At 41.7% G+C, this 21,094-nt stretch overlaps 1 protein-coding gene across 1 annotated transcript in view; it reads left to right on the forward strand.

Annotated features, from left to right (window-relative positions):
- INPP5F (inositol polyphosphate-5-phosphatase F) overlaps positions 1 to 21,094 on the forward strand; it is a 39,457-nt gene that overhangs the window by 15,071 nt on the left and 3,292 nt on the right. The window contains exons 3-18 of the mRNA XM_040071436.2: positions 5,137 to 5,273; positions 5,971 to 6,099; positions 6,694 to 6,861; positions 7,158 to 7,214; positions 8,491 to 8,689; positions 10,436 to 10,615; positions 10,994 to 11,061; positions 11,506 to 11,630; positions 12,929 to 13,006; positions 13,741 to 13,861; positions 15,746 to 15,874; positions 17,293 to 17,410; positions 17,917 to 18,115; positions 19,005 to 19,076; positions 19,171 to 19,244; positions 20,412 to 20,540. Of these exons, the coding sequence (XP_039927370.1) occupies positions 5,137 to 5,273; positions 5,971 to 6,099; positions 6,694 to 6,861; positions 7,158 to 7,214; positions 8,491 to 8,689; positions 10,436 to 10,615; positions 10,994 to 11,061; positions 11,506 to 11,630; positions 12,929 to 13,006; positions 13,741 to 13,861; positions 15,746 to 15,874; positions 17,293 to 17,410; positions 17,917 to 18,115; positions 19,005 to 19,076; positions 19,171 to 19,244; positions 20,412 to 20,540 (1,983 nt within the window). The remainder of the gene's footprint in view (positions 1 to 5,136; positions 5,274 to 5,970; positions 6,100 to 6,693; positions 6,862 to 7,157; positions 7,215 to 8,490; positions 8,690 to 10,435; positions 10,616 to 10,993; positions 11,062 to 11,505; positions 11,631 to 12,928; positions 13,007 to 13,740; positions 13,862 to 15,745; positions 15,875 to 17,292; positions 17,411 to 17,916; positions 18,116 to 19,004; positions 19,077 to 19,170; positions 19,245 to 20,411; positions 20,541 to 21,094) is intronic.

Raw genomic sequence — 21,094 nt, forward strand, 5'->3', positions numbered from 1 at the left:
CTCCTACTTGATCATATTCAGGTGCAGCTTGATGTTATCCTCAGGCTGAATCGTCTAGCAGTCTGTAACAGTAACCTGTCTTCATTACTTATTCTTGTATAAATCTTTGTCACCTGGAAACTTTATCAGCAGAAGTTGTATAAATATTTAACATTGCTGAACCCTTCTGTCCAGACTCAGTGGGAGAACTGTGCTGCAGCAGCTGGGTGAAATGCCTGACCTGCTACAGGACTTGCTGCTCTGATTTCTTCTCCTCTGCCCCCAGGGTATGAGGAGCAGGAAACTTAATTTGAAGCTCATTTGGTGAATTTGTCCTGCTCAGAGCCTTGTTACCAGCTATTGTTGAAAAGAGGTTTTAAAAATCCTTAGCACACACAAGTGCTGGAAACTTTTAATGCCTTTTTAAGTATTGGAGTTGTTACTAGCGAGCTCCAGAGCTGTCACAAAGTCTGTGTGCACTTGAATGTCTTGGACACAGATCATCATGTGTTCCTGAAAGATTTGCTTATTGCAAGATTGCTGGAATTGTCTAAGATGACCTTGAAATGTCCCTGTAATCAGTCATGGGCTGCCTGTAATTTAGCATTGGAATACCCTTGCCAATGAGCTGTAACTAGGGTTGGCTTTTAATTTACTCTTAATCTTGCTGGTTTTATTGCTTGCCTCATACAGAATTTGTAGGAAAGCTGCTGTGGCAGTGAAGCTGTCTCATAGAAACCAGCTAGCCAATATTAAATAGTTTATTCTTTAATTCTTCAAGGAATTTTTCACATGAGAGGGCCAGCTGTACCTCTGAACATAACCATACACTCACATTTGAGATTCAAATCTATTTAAAGCAATATTTTGTTCTTCCCCACGGTGAATTTTCTTGAACATTCAGATACTTTTTTCATTTTGTGTCTGTGGGGAACTGAAACCCAACCAATAAAATGTTGGTTGAATATCAAAGTGTAAAAATATAATTGCTTACCATTTTCTGGCCCATCCCTAAACAACTTGTAAGAAAATGCAGAGTAACAATGGGACTAAAAGGAAAAGGGTTTTAGGGTGTATTGTGGCGATGTTACTGCAACAGATCATTGCACATTTTCTTGGTGAGGTGCACAGTTAAAATTACCTTTGCATAATCTTCCCATGTAGGGGCAAACACATCCCTTGCATAAAGTATCTCCTTTATAGAATTTAATTTTGTTGTCCAGTATATCTGACTATAACCCAAGCTGGATTTCTTAACCAGTTCCAGCAGCTGCCACTTAAAAAAATCATTTCTGCCACAGGTTCTTCTGTTTCTTGGTCAAAGCACACCCCAGTACTTGGATTCATTTGGAGTCTTCTTCTGGTTAATTAAGACCCAGGTTAAATGCTGCTGGCAAGAGTCCACAGACTCTGTAAACAGGAGGGAAATTGAATTCTTCCTTCCTTATCCTCAGCTTTTTTTTGTTAGCATGCCTCTGAATCTTGATAGAAGCTACAGGCTGTTCAGCGTCTGAAATCTCTTCATTGAGATATAACTGAATTTCATACAGTCAAAAACCCAAAGCATTCTTTCTGCATGCAGCCAATTTTTAAATTACTCAAGTAGCAAAAAGTATGAAATTGGTAGTGTAGAATTTCTTGGCTAAAATCAAAATACTTGCAGAAAGCAGCATCTTTAGTAAACTCGTGTACAGTTTGTGAAAAGTTACTGCAAAAGCATTTGGGGGAAAGTAAATGCTAGATTGTTGGGGAAGTGTTAAGAAAAAAACAGCAGCGTTGTGCTGACTGTTGAAACAACAGAGGAGTAAATTTCCATTTTAGTGAGGAATGAGAGGTAATAGCTTCCTTTGGATGCAATACTTCAAGCTAGCTGTTGCCATCTGCTCTGCCACAGTTCATAAAACACTAAAAATGAACATTATATCCTGAGAGATGGGTTGAAACGTGCGTTTTTCTGGAGTGGCACACAGCTGTCCTGTTCTGCAGTGCACACCGTGCCTCACACTCTGAGCAGGCAATAACAAATCTGTGGAACTGCTTTTTTCCTTCTGACTGCAGAAGCGCATTCTCTGCATTTAGGGATTCAGTTATTTAGATGTTGCTGGCTATTATAATATGCTGCCTTTATGGCTATTGTTGAAGCTTTTACTTCAGGGCATACTTTATCTGCATAATTGCTTCCTGACTGTTTGCTTTTGATCTGCTGGGGAATTCCTGTTTTCTTTCACTGTTCTGTGGCTCTGGCTATAATACAAAGAGTTTTGCAATCTACACCAAGATGACATTTCAGTGCATTTTTAAAAATGACAAAAGGATACTCCACTCACTTGTCCGTATTAAGCTCTTAAGTTCTTGTTACCAGGGTTTGTTAATATAGATTGGGCAGAGATTTTTCATTTTCCAGTTTTTAACTATGGCATGTTTGCTCAGAAATGCCTTTACCTTATACTAATCTCCACTAGAACCTTACTAATTAATTCACTGGAGCTCTAGATGGTTGCCTTTCCTAGAAGAGTGAGTGTCTGTTTTGTTTGTTGACTGGTGATCTCCTGGGAGTAAATTGTGTGGCCAGCCTTCTGCAGGTGAAGTAGATGAGATTATAGGACTGCCCAGCAGGAATATCTGCCTGGGTGCCCTGTGGTGAAAGCTTGAGTTGCCCTGGCTTTTCAGAGACTGCTGGGTTTGCCTGCTAGAAATCAGCTTTTTCAGATGGACTGATAGGCATCTTTATGTGTTGCCAGTGGGTTTGGCAGCATTTCAATTTCTCCTTTGCAAAAGGATTTTTTTTTTAACCTGTTCGTTGGTTCTTCTCGCTGTTGATAAACTCTGTTGTTTTCCTTTTCCCCATGGCTGCTGGAGGGATGCTGGGGGCCAAGGCAGGTGTTCTCCAAGGCATGTTCCCTACAGCTGCACAGAGCAGCTGCTCCAGCACCCTCTGTGGCATTTGTGTCACTCTCCTCTCCTGATTTGGTGTCCTTTGGGCAGTTCTAGGAGATGGTGCTTGTGTGACAGCTTGGAGTAAGCTGCTGCAGCCTCAGGGCTGACCCTGCTGGATCAGGGTGACCCCTGAGATCCCTGCTGGCCTGAGGTGTCTCTAACCCTGCTGGATCAGGGTGACCCCTGAGATCCCTGCTGGCCTGAGGTGTCTCTGACCCTGCTGGATCAGGGTGAGCCCTGAGATCCCTGCTGGCCTGAGATGTCTCTAACCCTGCTGGATCAGGGTGACCCCTGAGATCCCTGCTGGCCTGAGGTGTCTCTGACCCTGCAGAGATCAGGGTGACCCCTGAGATCCCTGCTGGCCTGAGGTGTCTCTGACCCTGCTGGATCAGGGTGAGCCCTGAGATCCCTGCTGGCCTGAGGTGTCTCTGACCCTGCAGAGATCAGGGGGACCCCTGAGATCCCTGCTGGCCTGAGGTGTCTCTAACCCTGCTGGATCAGGGTGACCCCTGAGATCCCTGCTGGCCTGAGGTGTCTCTGACCCTGCTGGATCAGGGTGACCCCTGAGTTCCCTGCTGGCCTGAGGTGTCTCTGACCCTGCTGGATCAGGGTGAGCCCTGAGATCCCTGCTGGCCTGAGATGTCTCTAACCCTGCTGGATCAGGGTGACCCCTGAGATCCCTGCTGGCCTGAGGTGTCTCTGACCCTGCTGGATCAGGGTGACCCCTGAGATCCCTGCTGGCCTGAGGTGTCTCTGACCCTGCTGGATCAGGGTGACCCCTGAGATCCCTGCTGGCCTGAGGTGTCTCTGACCCTGCTGGATCAGGGTGACCCCTGAGATCCCTGCTGGCCTGAGGTGTCTCTGACCCTGCAGAGATCAGAATCCTGAACAGGACCATGGAAATGAAAGAAGAGGTGCTTGTCTTCATTCCCCGTCCCCTCCTGCCTTCCTGGCAGGCTCCCTCTGGCTCTCACAGCACTTCTGTAGTTATGAGGATTTAAAATTTGTCAAGGCTTCTTAATACTTAGCATAAATATATCTCTTTTTTAAGGGCATTAATGCAGAGTCAAAGGGAGGAGTGGAGAGTTTTCTGTTGGCAGTGTCTATTCCTGTTCTTTAGATAAAAGAAACTGCTGGGGGTTTCTGTGTTTTTCTTAAGCATTCAGAGGATGAAATGCTGTTTAGAATTTACTGAGCAAGGAGAACAGAGTTTGTATTTTCTGTAGAGCTGCTAGCTAGGCTTTTCAAAGGCTGTTGATCGTATTCAGAGGCATAATACATGACACATTCTGCCATCACAAATGTGGGAGCCTATTTAAGTCTATCAGAGCAGGCTTTTTGTGTCTTTATGTCACCTTTTCAGTTGGCCTCAGCTGGCTGCCTCTCAGCTGGGAGAAGTAGTGAGTGTTTATGTTTGTCTCTAAGAATTTCTCTGCCTTTTCCATCTCCCTTAACAGCGCTTTTGCTTTTGACTCCTCCAAGCCCAGCACACAGCTGCTGCTCTAGCCAGGGGACTGAGATCTGGGAATGTCCAGGCACTCTCCAGCAGGCAGTGGGAATGTTTGCTCTGTCCCCCTGTCTCATTAGAGTGGGGGTGCTACAGCTGCAGGTGCTGTAGGCTGGATGTGTGCATGGAATGCACCGGTCACCAAGACCAAGACTAAAACCTTAGTTCATTTTTATCTCACGAATTTCTCCACCACTTTTTGCTCTTCAGGAATGGTGCCACGAGCCTTTAAACGCGTGTGGACTGCTTTGTGGTGCAGTCCACGTTTGCTCATCAGACTTCTTCACTCATGAATCTTGTAACCAGGTGTTACCTGTGTCCGCCTTGTTTGCTGTTTGATGCAGGACAGGAGCTACAAAGGGAAATTCTTACCTCGCTGCCTGAGCTCCAGCTGTTCTCAAATTGTGCTGTTTTTAGTGGGAATGTGCATTATCCCAGAGATTATTAATTACTGTAGGTGAAGCAGGGGTAACTTTAATGTAAGTCTGTGAGATAGTTAATCTCCTTAGTATATTAGAGACTGAATAAATATTTTTAAGGGTTTTTTTTTTCCTCAGTTTTATTTGATTTTATTGCAATGCATAATAACGAAACGCAACAATAACAAATCATCATTCACAGGATTCTTCTGGTCAAACGGTTTCTGGCACACTAATCAAAATAAATTCCTGACAGGTCAAGTGAAAGCATCTACTAATCTCTTTTTTCCCCAGATTTACCATGGTGGCTGCTCTTAATTCGTCAGAAAGCATTGATTGGCAAACTTCCAGGAGATCACGAGGTTTGCAAAATAACAAAGATTGCAGTGATTCCTCTCTCTGAGACAGAACCTCAGGATCTGGAGTTGGAGGTAAGGCCATCCTCAAGAAACTCTGACTGTCCCCCTCCTGCTTCAGTGAAATAAAAGTCAAATGCCTCTTATCTCTTTTTCCTGGTATAAGCAAACATCTTGAACATTTTGTACTTTTTTAGATATTGTTTTTTGATAAGAAGTATTTTTTTGAACAGAAATCACAGGTTCTGCTGGGGAGGGAAATTGCAGCAAAATAATACCCAAATTTCATAAAGATCATTGGGAATAGCACACAAGAATAAGATTTACTGAACCGGGAGTATAAAAGTATATTTTTAAATGGATTCTCTTGCTTTCATCTCATTTTGGAATCTTAGCTCTATAATTTGGCTTGAAGGGAAGTTCTTACCTAAAATGTTGCAATTTTTCTTTTTTTCCCCAAAAGAGAATGGACAAAGTAACAAAGATAAAAATGAGTGGTACTGATTTAATTTTGGTGGAAGTTGGGGTGGGTCTGGGTACTCAAGTTATGTCAAATTGAGGCAGAGATTCTCACAATCACAGGAGAAAATGCTTTTCTTTCATAGAAGAGTGGGAATTAGGCTACAGATGGAAACCTGCATGTTCCCCCTCTATTTCAGTGTCTCCCCTAGGTTTGTAGACATCAAAATTGTGCTTTTATAGACTTTCAGTTTTCTTTGAACTTTTTAAAGAGTATTTAAATGTTGGCTTTATTTGAATGTCATTATTTTAGCTTTGTAAAAAGCACCATTTTGGGATAAACAAGCCAGAGAAGATAACACAGTCCCCAGATGACACAAAATTCCTGCTGAAGACTCTTACCCAAATTAAATCTAACGTGTCTGCTCCAAATAAAAAGAAGGTAAAGTTTCCTGCTCTTTCCTTCTTTGTTCCAATATGTTGAGTTTATAAGTCAAAGGTTTTGATGGATGATCAAATGGAATACAAAGACCTTTAAAAAAAAATGCAGAATGTGGAACTGCTGTCTGTATGCCCAGTTTAGGTTTTTTATTATTATTTAGCTGTGGCTCTTCTGTGATTTTTTTTTTTCTTCATTTTGTAATTACTTAATTTTGGCAGAATTTCTAATAGAGTTCTTTTTTACCAGGATTAGCTTCTAGTGAGGTTCTGAACTTCCAGAAATTGCTTTGCATAAGTATCTCTTACAATATAGAATTGGACACAAAATTTGGTGCCTGGTTCCTCAGAGGACACCATCCAATCTCATCTAACTGCTTTTAACACAATAACGGCTTGGATTAGGAAGCCAAAACAACAGTTATTAAAATTAGAATGATGTTTCTGTGGCTGCTGTCTCTTGTGTTTATTTCTGCTGGGAATTTTAAGGTCCTGCTCATCACTGGGAAAATGTTTGTCCTCCAAGGTTAGAGATGGAAAATATGACTGGAGTCTTTTTCACCCACAGAACATGACAGGCGTTTTTTTTTTCTCTCAGATCAGAGAAAGCAAAGAGAAAGAGAGACTGGAGAAGAGATTATTGGAGGAGTTGTTCAAGATGTTCATGGATTCAGACTCCTTTTACTACAGCCTGAGCTATGACCTGACAAATTCTGTGCAGAGGCAGAGCGCGTGTGAGAAAACCAACCTACCCCTGTGGCGGAAAGTGAGTGCTTTGTGTTTGTTTCTTCCACCTGGGGGATGAGCTGGCCAATAATGGTCGTGGTCCAAACCTGCCTGGTCACATTTTACAGCAGCTGAGCACCTTGTCCTGCAACCAGCTGGGGTGCAAGGAAACAAAAGTGTGCAGCAGCACGACCTGAGCTGAAGTGTTTGATTGAAGGCACTGACCTGTCTGTACAGGTGCAGTGAATAAACTGATGGACAGCCGTGTTCTTCCCACAGGTACTGCCAAACCTAACTTGTAATACTGCAAACATTGCCCTTTTGTCTTCTAAACAGGTGGATGACAGATTCTTTTGGAACAAGCACATGATTGAAGATCTCATCAGCATTGATGTGAGTCTTATTTCGAACGTGTGCTATCAGAGCCACTCTTTAGTTCTTTTTAGTTGAAATGTTTGCTTAAGGCCTCGTGGGTGTTTGATTACAAACCTGCTTGGCAGACAGGTCAGGATCAGGGCTGTGCCTTCTGTGGCTGAGCAGCTGGCACTGCCTCCTTCCCCAAACCAGCCTGTGATCAGTGCTGAGGAGTGAGCTGCAGCAGAATTAAAACATTTGCTGCCATAAAGCAGTGTAGAATAACTTGGTGTGATATGTTTGTGCTGATTGCTGAAGGTAAATTTGAGTTGTATTTTTATGTGAAATGGATTATCCCTGAACAGAGCTGAACTTGATAAATGGCAGGAGCCAGAAAAGAAATAAGCACTGAATTCCAAAGTTTCCCTGAGAGAAGACTTTGGTCCTCCATGGTGGAGGACAGTGTTTTATCTCCTTGAGCACAGTAGCTGCTCACTGTAAAAGCAGTGGAGAACAAGTTGTTCTGAACATCTGTTCACAGTAAATAAAACATTTTCCTGGCTAATGAGCACAACAAGAAGCAGCAAACCATCACTCTTTCTTCAATATATGACCTTCCATCATTTTAAATTAACCTCATAGAACGAGGGCTAACTTCTAACTTCTGTATGCCAGTTTAGATCGAGTCTGATTGTCTTTAGGGATGACAGCAGACATCTTGCCTTATGCCCTGCTCCTCTTTCATTGACAATTATACATGAAAAAATGGTTATGGAGTCACAGCAGGGTAAACCTATGTCCTCTGTGAAAAGTTCTATGTAATGCAGGAATTTAATGAGTTGTATTTTTCATGTTATAAGATATAAATGAATAACCTTGAGTTAGTGGGGAATTTGGATCTCGATTCTGTTTAAGAAATCAATGTTTTAGGGTGCAGAGCCATGAACCAGTTGTCTGGAGGACTAAATTAACCCATATGGAGCTTTATACTGTTATGTCTTGCTGAAAACATGCTACCATCTACCTTCCTGTATAAATGTGATACAGTATGTGTCCACACAGAGGTTTTAAACCTGCCTTAAAGCAGAAATTAGCAGAAAATGCTTCCTTTTTCTTCCTCCTGATTTAAAAGCCCTGTGACTGATGGAGGAAAAATGCTGGTATCTCTTACAGAAATAAGGATATGGCCAAAATTAAAGCACGAAAAGCATGTGAAGCATCTGTTTTACAAACATGAGAAATAGCAGAAACAATTGTAGGTACTGTTGGACCAACAAGAAAGTAAATGTTTTGGGTTTTTTTTTGTAACCTCCAGAATGCCGAAGTGGACTTCTGGATTATCCCCATCATTCAAGGATTTGTGCAGATTGAAGAACTCGTGGTAAACTACAGCGAATCTTCTGATGATGATAAGAGCAGTCCTGACACTCCTCCTCAGGAGTCCTCCTGCGTGGACGACGTTCACCCGACGTTCCTGGTGGCGCTGATCTCCCGCCGGAGCCGGCACAGAGCAGGTGGGCAAACGCACCTCGGCGTGCTGGGCTTGTCTGTGAGCGCTGCAGAGCGGTGGAACTGCTCACTGCTGAGTGCTCGGCGGATGGGCAGCCCCTGCCAGCCTGCCCTGCTGCGAGGAGGGAGGGGAGAGGCTGCAGAGCACGCAGCTCTGTACGGCTCTCACCTGGGCTGGCTGCTGCTGAGCTTCACCAGGCTGCTCAGCAGCACTGAAAGCTCCTTGGAGGTCACGTTGCTGAGGCAGAGTTCCCATTTTTGCGGAGATGCCCCTGGTTAGGACCTTGCTCGTAACTCTGTGCTGATAGATTTTGGCAGGCTTGGATGGGAGTTACACTTTCAAAGCTCTTTGAGGGCTTTGGCAGCAGCTGAAGAGGCTGAAAAGCCATTTGTGTGCATGCCTGTGTCCCAGGAGATGTTTTTGAGGGGCAAGGTGTGAAATGTGGCCGTGCTTTGGTCTTGTACCTTATTTGACTTAGAGTAGCAAGGCAAACAGAAATCATTCCCTGCCCTTGGGATCTTGGAAAGAAAGATTGAATCACTTTACAGCTTAAAAAATCCTGTCCATCTCCAGGCTTTTCAGTCTGTGTGACACTCTGCAATGTCTCCAACTCCTTTCTTACATAGTTGGGTTTTTAACATGTCGAAAAAATCCAGAAAAAAAACTGTGGAGCTTACCCTGCTACAGGACTGTGCCTTTGTACCACAGCTCACTTGGATGCATTTAATTCAATTCCAAGGAAAATGGTTTGTCAGAACAACTTGGAGTAAATACTTCAGGGTTTCAGAGTAGTACCTAGTTTGCAGTCTGCCTTTTTCATACTGATTTGTTACAGCAACTGAATTCTAGAGGGAAAATTTCATATTGATTCCTTCTTACTATTAATATCACTTTGTTCTAGTCCAGAGCGTAAGCTGTGTAGAATTTTCTCCCTGATTAAAGGCTGTAATGCTGACCTGACAATTTCTCTATAAAGGTCCCTTTTTTAGGTATTTTACATTCCTTTCCCTTCCCTGCTTTTAACCTCTTCCCTTCTGTGCCATCAAGGTTCAGCTCAAAGTTTGGTTCAGTGCTGCTTCAGGACTTGGAACTGAATTTCCATGACCTTGAATATTTTTCCAGCTCTCTTATTCCTTCCCTTTCCTTTGCTACCACCTGCATCCTTTCTGAGATAATGATGTACTGTCCTTTGAGTCAAGGATATGCAAACACATTTCTGTTTAATGAGCAGTTCAGAGCTGGGTAGGCATAAAACTATAGTCAGAGGAGCGTTGTCTCTTCTTAATGTGCAGAATTAGTTACACAAGTTAAAACAAGGAGGGGGAAGGCTTCTGTTTTGTGGAACATGCAAATTCTCTGCTTGTGGGGTCACTGTGAGAAGTGCAGCCTCTGTCAGTAAAATTGGCCTTTAGGTTCATGGAAAACACTGAGCATTGAAGTAAAACTTTGTGCTGAACGTGACAGAACAGGAGGAAATGTGTCTTTTAAGATGGACCAGAGGTATTTGTGACTTTAAACTGCCCTGTGCTGTCAGCTTACGTTCTGCTGCTCATAGTGCACCAGTAAATAAACATTATCCATGTAGGCAAAATAACTTTTGAGGAATAAAACTAGGATAGGAGTGACTTGTTGATCATGGATTTGGGCTAGAACCATTGTCTTGAGTTAGCATTGTCAAAAACAGCAACATAGATTATTAATGTTTAAGGCAAACACTTTAATATGACTTGACCATTCTCATTGCCCCTAGGAATGCGGTATAAGCGCAGAGGTGTTGATAAAAATGGAAACGTGGCAAATTATGTTGAGACAGAGCAACTGATCCATGTCCATAATCACACCCTTTCCTATATCCAAACACGAGGCTCTGTGCCTGTTTTCTGGAGCCAAGTTGGATACAGATATAACCCACGGCCCCGGCTGGACAAGAGTGAGTATTTGGGTGAAAAACCTAAAAACCAGGGCCCCCTGGAACTCTTTTTTTGGAAGAGATGTTTGTGAATGGGGTGCATATGTAGAAGGTTGAAGCAGGCTTATTAAAAGTTAAATTTTTGTCCCATCTCCTCTGCACAAAAAAGCAAAATGCAGCAAAATTCAAGAACGTGTTTGCTGTACACTAGACCGTAACAGCAATGTTGAAGCTGAGCAAATTAATGAAAGACCTATAACAGTAATTTTGTACAACGTTATTATCTTTAAGCTAAGGTATCTTGGTTTTTTAGAGTACAAATTTGGGCATGATTTAATACATCAAACAGGATTTATTGCTGAACAGGCTGTTTCTGTCTAACACTGCTCTGCCTTGTAGGTGAAAATGAAACCGTGTCCTGTTTTCGTGCACACTTCGAAGAGCAGCTGAAAAATTACAAAAAGCAGGTGGGTGCTACATGACAGAATGGCAGTCTCATGAAAATGCAGGGGCTGAAGGTTAATGGTTTTAGGTTGTTTTTCTTGGTGATGTGTTGTGGGTTTTTTTAGAAGCTTGTTGACAATTGGAGGATTAGTACATAAATTGAAAAACCTAAAGTAAAATTCTATTATTCTTGTAAGTAACCAGTAAAACCCCGTAATAACTTATGGAAATGTGTAAAGCCTATTTCTGTGTACTTGTCCCGTGCATTCAGAGCTTCTCTGTATTTAAATTTGTGTAGGCAGGGAACTGTTGGAGCTTATGTGCTTTAGGTACAATCTATCAAAGATTGTAACTTCAGCAAGATTGCTACAAATCTTTAACTCTTGAGCTGTTTGTTATTGCATGGTGTAAATCTAAGCAAGTTGTGTAGCAGATGATGAGTGTTAAATAATTAAACTTTTGAACAGGTTATTATTAACTTGGTGGATCAGACAGGCAGAGAGAAGATTATTGGAGATGCTTACCTTAAACAAGTGCTTCTCTACAACAATGCAAATCTGACTTATGTTTCATTTGACTTCCATGAGCACTGGTAAGAAACCTTTTAAAAATGTCACTTTGCATCTTTTTATTGGCATGAAAGGCGAGTATAAAGGAGGAGAAAACTAATTTTTATTTCTGCTTCTGCGTGAAACACTGTTCTTTTAAACAAGAATACAGTTTTTGAACTAAAGCACTGTGAAGCTTAAAGTATGGGTAACCAAGCACTGCTGTTTGTGATGTTGTGTCCCTGACCTGTGAAACACGCAGTTACTTGTTGGGCCAAGCTTAACTGTCACACATTTGAAGAGTTTCCTTAAACATGCCATGAATGTAAAGCCGTGGCTGACCTGCTTTTTCAACCTGTGTAGCATTTTGCTTTTAATTCTCTACTTCTGTTACTCTTGCTTGTTTCTATAAAAACATGATGGGTTCTTTCATGATGCTGTTATTTCAATATAAAATACACGGATTTTGTCTTAATCCAGTGTGAGTAGTTGCTGTTTTCATCACTGCCCTCTGATGCTGCCATGCTCTAAAGCAGTGCTCACGTGCCCAAGCATGTCATCTGTCACAGCCATGTATTTCTCCTGCTCCCCTCAAGCAGGCTGCATTTGTGTGGGGCCTGAACTGGTTTAATCTTCACTTCCAAACTTAATCTAGGGATTGCAGCTGCCCTGGGAGAGCATTACTGGCTGACTGAGTATGGCATTAGTGGATATTGTCAGAGGGGGCAGTGGGAAGGGAAACCCCTCTCAGAACACTGTTGGCACCCTGGATTGATTTGATAATTAATCTTTTGTTCAGAGGAATTTTCATTTTCCTTCATTCACTTTTCTGCTACGATCAGCTGTAGTGACCCAGGACTGTTTCTGCACTGTGAGCAGGAGTGAATTGAGAACAGTCCTGAAAAATAACCAGATGGGGTAGGGGAGGAGGAGGTGATGTGTCTACTGGTGGTTTTCTCTGTACAATCACTGGCAAAGCAGGACTCACCATCCCAGTTCCAAATCTACAGTAGTTTCTCTTCTAGAGACTAAAATGAGAACAGAATGTTGCACATGCCTGAATAGCTGCACACTTACTCTTCCTAATGGAAGCGGCATTAAAAAATGTGAGGTCTTGGGAATTTAATGATCTTTTAACCTCTTGCCTTGGATTTGGATGCTGAACTGTACTGCAAAATAGTTCTGACTATTGGCTCCTCTTTAAAGCTCATTGCAGGAGAGAATGCTTGTTTCTCTCAATTAGCTAAAACACTATCTTAGTTAACATTACAAATAAGATAAAGTTGTTAAGTGAAGTCACTGCTCTAGTTCAAACTAACTTCTGTGTAAATCTGTGTTTCAGCCGAGGAATGAAGTTCGAAAATGTTCAGACACTGACTGATGCCATTCATGATATTATTCTTGACATGAAGTGGTGCTGGTAGGTACTTAACTGTTTTTAGACTAGTAGGGAACATTTGCACAGGAAAACACCAACAAACAATAGATATTCAGAGACCTTAATTTTCTCCAAACCAGAGTGTTTTATATTTCTCTTTTGGTGTCCAGCTTGTTTGTCAGAGTCTTTTTCTTCTGAAGTGTTGGTGTTCATGTAACAGCAAAAATTCTCAGGTGTTGTTTCCTGCCCAAGGTTCCCTGCATTTCACACTTTGAGGGTCACTCACATTTAATGTGAAACACTCTGGTTTTGACCCACAAACCCTAAAGCAGCCTTGCTGTTGACAGCAAGCAGACAGGTTTGACCTTTAGTTTGAAGTGATTAAAGTTCATCCATTTGGGTAACAAGCATGGCTGCAGCCTCAGTCAGTTGCTTTAGATTGTTCTGTATTGCTGTCATTATCACTGGCTTCTCTGTTCCTGAAATTAAATGCCTTTGCTCTTGAAAGCTTGTGTTATGTATGCATGAGTTAAATTCAGCATCTGATTGCATCTCAAGTTTGCGGCCTCAGCAGGATTTATGTCTGATATCCAGCCTGGATTAAAGAGGGGGATAAATTGGAACAAGAGGAGTTAATTCAGCGTGGGGTGTGGCTGGGGTGTGAGGGCAACCATAAATAGTGCTCCATGTGTAAAGTCTTCTTTACAGATAGAAACTGATGAATTACACTGGATTTTAAGTGTCTCAGTGTGCTTTTGTTCTCTTCCTGTTGAAAGGGTGGACCAAGCTGGAGTGATCTGTAAGCAGGAGGGAATTTTCCGCGTTAACTGCATGGACTGCCTGGATCGGACCAACGTTGTGCAGGCTGCTATTGCCAGGGTGGTCATGGAGCAGCAGGCACGTAAAACTGAGGGGCTCTGTCAAGCACTGAGTGCCTCACACCTTAATTGTTGTTCACAGAGAATTCTGTGCTTGAAAAATGCCAAACCGACCTCTACGAAAAATATCTTTGCAAAACAATTGAAGAGCCACGAAGCCGAGAGGAATAATATATACAAATGCAAAACTTGAAATCATTATAGGAAACAGTGATGCCTCCTTCTGTCCTCCTTCAGAAAGGACTGACTGTCCACCACTTGGAGAGGATTGTCTTGTTTGGATTTAGTAATTTCAGTTTAAGTTATGTAGGAATACAGAGTTTAGAAACAAGACACCTTCAGCCTTTCCTCACTGAAATGATGTTAAAGGACTAAAATCTAACAAGCTGGATGCTATTTTAGGTGCTTTGAAATGGAATACTGTAATGCAGCAAGTAGTTGTCCCTTCTGTGTGTAGAGGAATAATTAATTCATGCTGTAAATAGCCCTGGTGGCTGTTGTGCTGTGGAATAGTTCTCCCTGTACACAGGAGGGATTTCCAAGCAGACTTTCCTTTAGTTTTCCTCTTTGCTCTGGCCCTCACTTGCTTTCCACAAGCTCAGAACTCTCTTCCCTTGTGAAGACTTCACTGCCACTGCTGCAGACCTAATGCCGACTTCACGTCGTGTAACTGAAATATCAAAGCCCCAGTCACAGCCCAAAATGAGCAAATTTGATTAAGGTTCAAGTGCAGGAGAAAGGATGAAGTGGGTCCTTCATTAGGGTGAAAAGTGAATGGATCTGGCCATTGTGCCTGTCAGTTCCTCTTTGTTATTATGAACCCCTGACATAGAAGAACAAGGGGAGATCAGCAATCCCACAGTCAATATTTTAGAATAGGGTTTCTCTCCAGGGTAAGTCTTGAGTTCCAGGGCAAATCTTTCAAAAACAAGAGTGTACCAGATAGTTGTGAAGAGGCTTCACTAATCACTGCTGAAGTGTGAGCTTGTGATGTGCTGCATCGTCCTCATCCTGCAGCTGAAGTACTTGGGAATCAATTCATGACTGAGAAGTGCCCTGAGCATTGCAGGGTCAGCGGCACGGAGTGAAGGACTGAGGGTTACATGTACCTCACACTTCTCCTCCTTGGAGCCACTGGATCTGCTTTCTCTCATCTGAAACTTGATAGGGCTTTCAAAGTTAATGAGCAGCTTTGTGTTAATTTTCATCTAACTTGCAAAGAGTGCTTGAGCGTTTGGTTTCAGTTGTAAATGGAAGTTTTCCTATGATTTGTTCCAAGTTATCCCTATCATTTAGGGATAACTGCGTTGCAGTTATGTATGTCTGCCCCTAGTGTGTGTACAAAGCCTGACATTGATATTGTACCCAAGGCTTATCTGGGGAAACCTGAAGGACTGGGTGTTCTGAGAGGAAGATATCTTACTCTAGTATCAGAGACAAACAGTAACTGTCCAAAATGTGCAAACACGAATAATAAACCGACAGAATAAGGTATTTTTCTTTGTTTTCAGACCCTCGTGGTCACGAATGCTTTTGCAGTAGAAGACATATTAACTTGTTTATTTTAAAATTGTGATGTCTGTCTTTTTGATGGTTCTCTATTGAAAAATTTCCAATATCTTGATAATTTACAGTAACTTTCTTGCCTTCAGCTAATTTTTTTTGCTGATTGACTTAACATCCATAATTAATGTTACTGCTGCCTCCAGCGATAGGATGTTTAGCAATAAACCACCGATTCATTAATTTAATCTGACAACTCAGCACAATGGCTTCCTTTCCCCCATCACACAAAATCTACCAATTAAACGCTTGGCAAGCGCTCCCATTTACTTTACCAAGCTCTGATACCGAGGATGCCTTTTACTTTGGGCACTGAATTAATACACGTGTCAAATTCCAGCTGAAGAAACTGGGTGTGATGCCACCAGAGCAGCCTCTGCCCGTGAAATGCAACAGGATCTACCAGGTCATGTGGGCCAACAACGGCGATGCCATAAGCCGGCAGTACGCGGGCACGGCGGCCTTGAAGGTAAGGGGCAGAGCCTCACCTGCCCTCAGGAATGCCTTCTGCTACAGGGCTGCTGTGCACTGGGAAAAGCTGGGAGATCTAGGGGTTCACCCAGTATCCTGCGTGGTTTTGCTCATTTTTGCAATGGAAGGATGTTCTGTGTCGCACTTGGCGTGGATGGGAGGAGAGCTGAGCGCTCCCTGCACTTCACCCGAGTTTGAGAGATACATTAATCATTGCATCCATTTATATTTTATTGTGGTTATAGTACTTCTGAGCAGTTGCAATAATTAAAAAATACTCTAAAAGTTCTGGAGATCAGGGTGATGTTAATTAGCTGTATTTTCTAAAGGCTCTTCTTAATTAGCTGTAATGCACTCTGTCTACCAAAATCAAGCGTGAAGCTCCTTGCTCTGCACTTCTACTGCTTTGAAAAGTCTTAGAATTTGAGATATTTGCTGGGTGTAACTGGTGGAACAATTTTTAGTAGTATTTGCATTTGGCATAGGAAAAATCATTATTGGATTGGTGGAAATCCTTAACACTTAAATCTCTCTTTAAATACCCCTGTTGAACTTTGATGAGTTGATTGCACTATATTTAAAAAAAATATAAAAAACAGCCTGACATGCTTGTTTTCATTGAGTGTATTAAACTTGAAACCTGAAGTGCAGACCTCAATTTATAGATCTACATTTTCAGGCCTTCTGCTGGAAGATTTCTCCGCTCACTGTTGAGGTTCATGGATTAAACTAATAAATTTTAATTGGGATATTACTTTTAATTTGAAAGTGAAACACACTTGAAATATTCTTCATTGGAGTTGATGTGGCTTTTAGAAATGCTGTGTGCCAGTGTTTAGAGTGTCTCTGAAAATAGAATCCTCTAATGAAGTAACTACCAAACCAGCTTTTTATTCAAATTCTAAGCCTTCCATGGCCTAGAAACTTTCTTTTGTTTCTGAGGTTGTGAGGGTATGTGCAGCTTTCCCCCAGTATGTTATGTTTGTCTTGTTTTGGTAGCAAAAGCAGTGAGATGAAAACCATTTTTCAGTAAGCTTCAGTCTTCTGTATTGTTCCAGTAGTGTTCCTTTTACATTAAAGGCTAAAAAAATAAAGGGTTTTTTTCTTTTGGAGGTATTGAAGCATCACAGTGATTGATGTGTTGAAAGTCCTGCTTCAGTGGTAGCTGGCTTATATGTCCAAATTTGTTTTCTGTTGGAATTTCCTACTGAACTTGTAAGGATTCTCTGCAGAGTCATTGCCAGAAGATGCTCTTTGAAAAAAATCAATATTTTCAACTCCTATATGAAATCTTTACTTGAAGATAATTCCTGAGTTGCTCTGTGCAGTTCTGAGTTTCAGAGTGCCAAATCCTTTGAGCTGAGCCTGCTGCTCCGAAGTTTGACGTGTGCATGATTTGCATGTTGTGTGTGACAGGGTGACTTCACAAGGACTGGTGAAAGGAAGCTGGCAGGGGTGATGAAGGATGGAGTGAACTCTGCCAACAGATACTACCTGAATCGTTTCAGGGATGCTTACAGGCAAGCAGTCATAGGTAAGAGCACAATTTCAACCAAGCTGAGCTGTGCTATTTCCAAAAGATTATTAAATCATATTGATTTCATCTTTCTGACTGATTTTCTTGTTCCTGTTGCTTAAAAGCACTGGGAGTGGGTTCATGTCTGTACTGGACTCTGTAAGGAACAGTCTCACTCACTTTGGAATTTACACAGCACTCAATTCAGAGGGATTGCGTGCAGTGTGACTCATTGGAGACTTTGCCCCAACTTCATTTTAGCATTAAATGTCCTGTAGCATATCTTTTTTCTTTTAAGACAAAGTTAAATTTATGCAGCAAGTCTCTCTTCAAATCATGAGGAACTCTTTATTTTTCACTGAAAGTAGGGTTATACCTTCTGAGTTTGCAGTTACAGGCAACATTCTCTTCAGAAAGACTACCAAGAGCATCATTAAAATGCAGCATTTGGAAGGAATTTACAAACTCTTGCCATGTGTCACTTTTAACTATTTCTTGCTTGATATTTTCTGGGGTTTATTTAGATTTGATGCAGGGTATCCCTGTGACAGAGGACCTGTACTCCATATTTACGAAAGAGAAGGAGCATGAAGCCCTGCACAAGGAGAACCTGAGGAGCCACCAGGAATTGATCAGCCAGCTGCTGCAGAGCTACATGAAACTGCTCCTGCCAGATGATGAGAAATTCCACGGAGGTTGGGCACTCATTGACTGTGATCCAAGGTTTGTTGAAGAAAGTTAAAATTGATCAGCTGCTACTCTTGACACCTCTGTTAATTACTGCTGATGTTAAAAGGTTTTTCTAGCTGAGGTGTGAACAGAAAGCAATTGGATGGTTCTGTAGAAGCACAGGAGTGCTTGAAGGGTTTGAATACTTGCAGTTGTAAAGGGAAAAGTCCTCTAAACATGTGCTTTTCCCAAAGTGCCAGAAAAATGGTGCATGCTGAAATTACCTTTGAGACATCATCTGGAAATGGATGCCTTTGGTTAATACTGCCAAAATGTGGCAGGTACCATGAGGAGAACTTGTAGAACTAAGAGTGGTTAAAAGGGAGTGCTTGAGGAGCTGTTCCCTATTGCTTCATAGGGAAAGTGTAACTTCGCTGATCAGATTGAATCCTTGGGGAATGAGTCAGCAGTTGGACAGTCTGGGTTTCTGTTCATGGAAAGTAATGGGCATAAACTCTGAACTTCACTCCTTATCAAGGTCAGAGTTCACGAGCTTACAAGAGAAAAATAGTGGTTAGATCTCCTGCAGGTTAAACTTCAGTATCTAAAAATAGCAGGGCAGGTTGTTATGACAGCTATTCGGGGCACAGACTCATCACCCTCACCGAGTCTGAGGTATTTTTCCATTTCTCTGGTAGCATTTTTAATAGCTTGTGGGCTTTCTGTTTATTTTCGTACCTTCTGCTGACGTATTTGAGCTGTTAGGTAACTTCAGTTTTGAGAGAGAGTGTTGCTTACATGGATCCATTTGATAACACACCATGATTGAAACTGCTTGTAACTCACGTTCAGATGTGAAAGAGTCTCCCCAGAACACGCTGGGCATGGGTTACAGCCCTGAAGATAAAACCATCTAATATGTATTTATTTTTCTTCCCTTCAGTCTCATTGATGCCACTCATAGGGATGTGGATGTGCTGCTTTTACTTTCAAATTCTGCCTACTATGTGGCCTAGTAAGTTACCACTTTCCCTTACTATGTGTAGTTTATTTTAGTAACTTTGTTTTAGATCAGTAGGAAGCACTAAATTCTGTTCCTGTTTTTCTAGTTACGATGATGAAATCGACAAAGTGAATCAGTACCAAAGGTTAAGTCTTGAAGCTCTGGAAAAAATAGAAATAGGTAAGAAAACAGTCACTCTGTCTTTTTTTGCTCTTAACAATGGCTTGAGCACTTACCAAAGCATCCCACCAATGTATTGAAGCAGCAGCCCTTGAAGTGTGGCACAAACCCTGGGCAGCCCACCTAGAAATGGCCCTTCTGGCTGGTTCCTACTGCTGGAAATGGAAGCTTTGATCACTGCAAGGGTTCTAAAATTTTCCCTCTTTCACATTCCTGAAAGAACCACGGCATCATCCTAACAGATTTCATTAGTTATCAAATGGCAGTAACAATTTTGTCAACTTCTGTCTTGTGTCATGGGTTTGTGCATTCAGTGCTCTCTTCTTTTGATCCGATCACAGCAACTGGCTCAGAATTGTACTTTAGATCTGTTTCATAGCTTTGTAAAACTTCTTTCTCAAGGGCTGATAACAAACATGCTATTAAAAAGCACCTTGTTGTGCTGATTTAACTTATTTGCCATAGAATGTAACATCTGCAGGCTAAATCCAGCATTTTCTGCTGGAAGCATTAAAGATGTGATATCTTTGAAACAAGGAAGGGTGATCCAGTTGGAGAGAAGGGAGTCTGTGGCCTCCTGCTGGAGTTTAATCCTCCATTACACAACACACAGTGATTTCATCATCTCCTGACTGAAACTTTCACTGTGTGTGCAGTTTCTGAGAGTTCAGGGGAAGGGCCTCCCTCACTTGTGTACTGTGGAGATTTGTATCCTGAGGTACAGAAAAGAGTGGAATATCTACATCCACACCTCATGGAATGCTACAGATCATGCAGTGCACTGAAGAGTTGAAGTACTTGGTCTAAATCTTGAAATCTCAGTTACATCCTCCTGATAAAAATATTAGCTTTCCCTTTAATCCCTGCAGGAGCATTCCCTAAAAAACCCCACAGGATGTAAAAAGTGTTTCAAACATCTGTTTGAAAGGCTGATCTGCGCTAAACAATGAGGCTGGATTGTAACAGACATACAGAGAGTCTAATTACTTTTTGTAAGTTATTGATTGTTTAGCTAAAGTGAAAATCTTTCATTTAAAGTGTATGTCCTGCTCTAATGAAAACATGAAGCCTTTTAGGCTGAAAAAGCACTTACATACCCTTAGGTGCAGGCTCTCTTTCAGTGTTTGGTTAAAGATTTCTACAGATTTCTCCTGGTTTCTCCCTCAGGGCCTGAGCCTACTCTCTTTGGCAAACCCAAGTTCTCCTGCATGAGGCTGCATTACAAGTACAAAGAAATGAGTGGATATTTTCACACTCTCAGGGCTGTGGTTCGCAGCCCAGAGGAAGATGGAAAAGGTTTGTATCCTATGGAAAAATTTTAGATGTAGACGTGTATTCAGTGATTCTCTAAAAAACACTTGTTCCATTGCTCTTAAAATTTATCCTTCAGAAATCACTCCAATAAAATCCAGCTGTGTGAAGTAGGAAAGTAATTAAAAAAAAAAAAAAAAACCACTCAGATGTTGCTGTTTTAGTAGAAAGAAAAATAAGTTTCAGATACAGGTTTAAAGCAAAATCTCTCTCTAGAACTAGAGTAATTTCTCTGTCCAGGTCTTTATTGCTCCAAAAACTTAGAAAATGAAGTTAAAATTACCTCCTAAAGCGGTAAAGAAATTGATTTCTGTAGTGAAATCAATGTCTGGAAATGTTCTTGCTTGTTGTTTAACTAGATTGAATGAACACTAACAAGGGAAAAAATATCACTTCATACCTGGAGCGCACTGAGTTTTGTCAACAAGGATTAGAACAAATAAAATTGCTTCTCTTCTTTCCCTGAATGAGGCAGTGAGGCAGTGATTTGCTTAATGCTGAGTATTTAGGGCTGAAGGAGAGTTTATTCTTTAGGTTTG

This window comes from Hirundo rustica, chromosome 8, assembly GCF_015227805.2.
Source record: "Hirundo rustica isolate bHirRus1 chromosome 8, bHirRus1.pri.v3, whole genome shotgun sequence".
In the NCBI taxonomy this organism is placed as follows: Eukaryota; Metazoa; Chordata; class Aves; order Passeriformes; family Hirundinidae; genus Hirundo; species Hirundo rustica.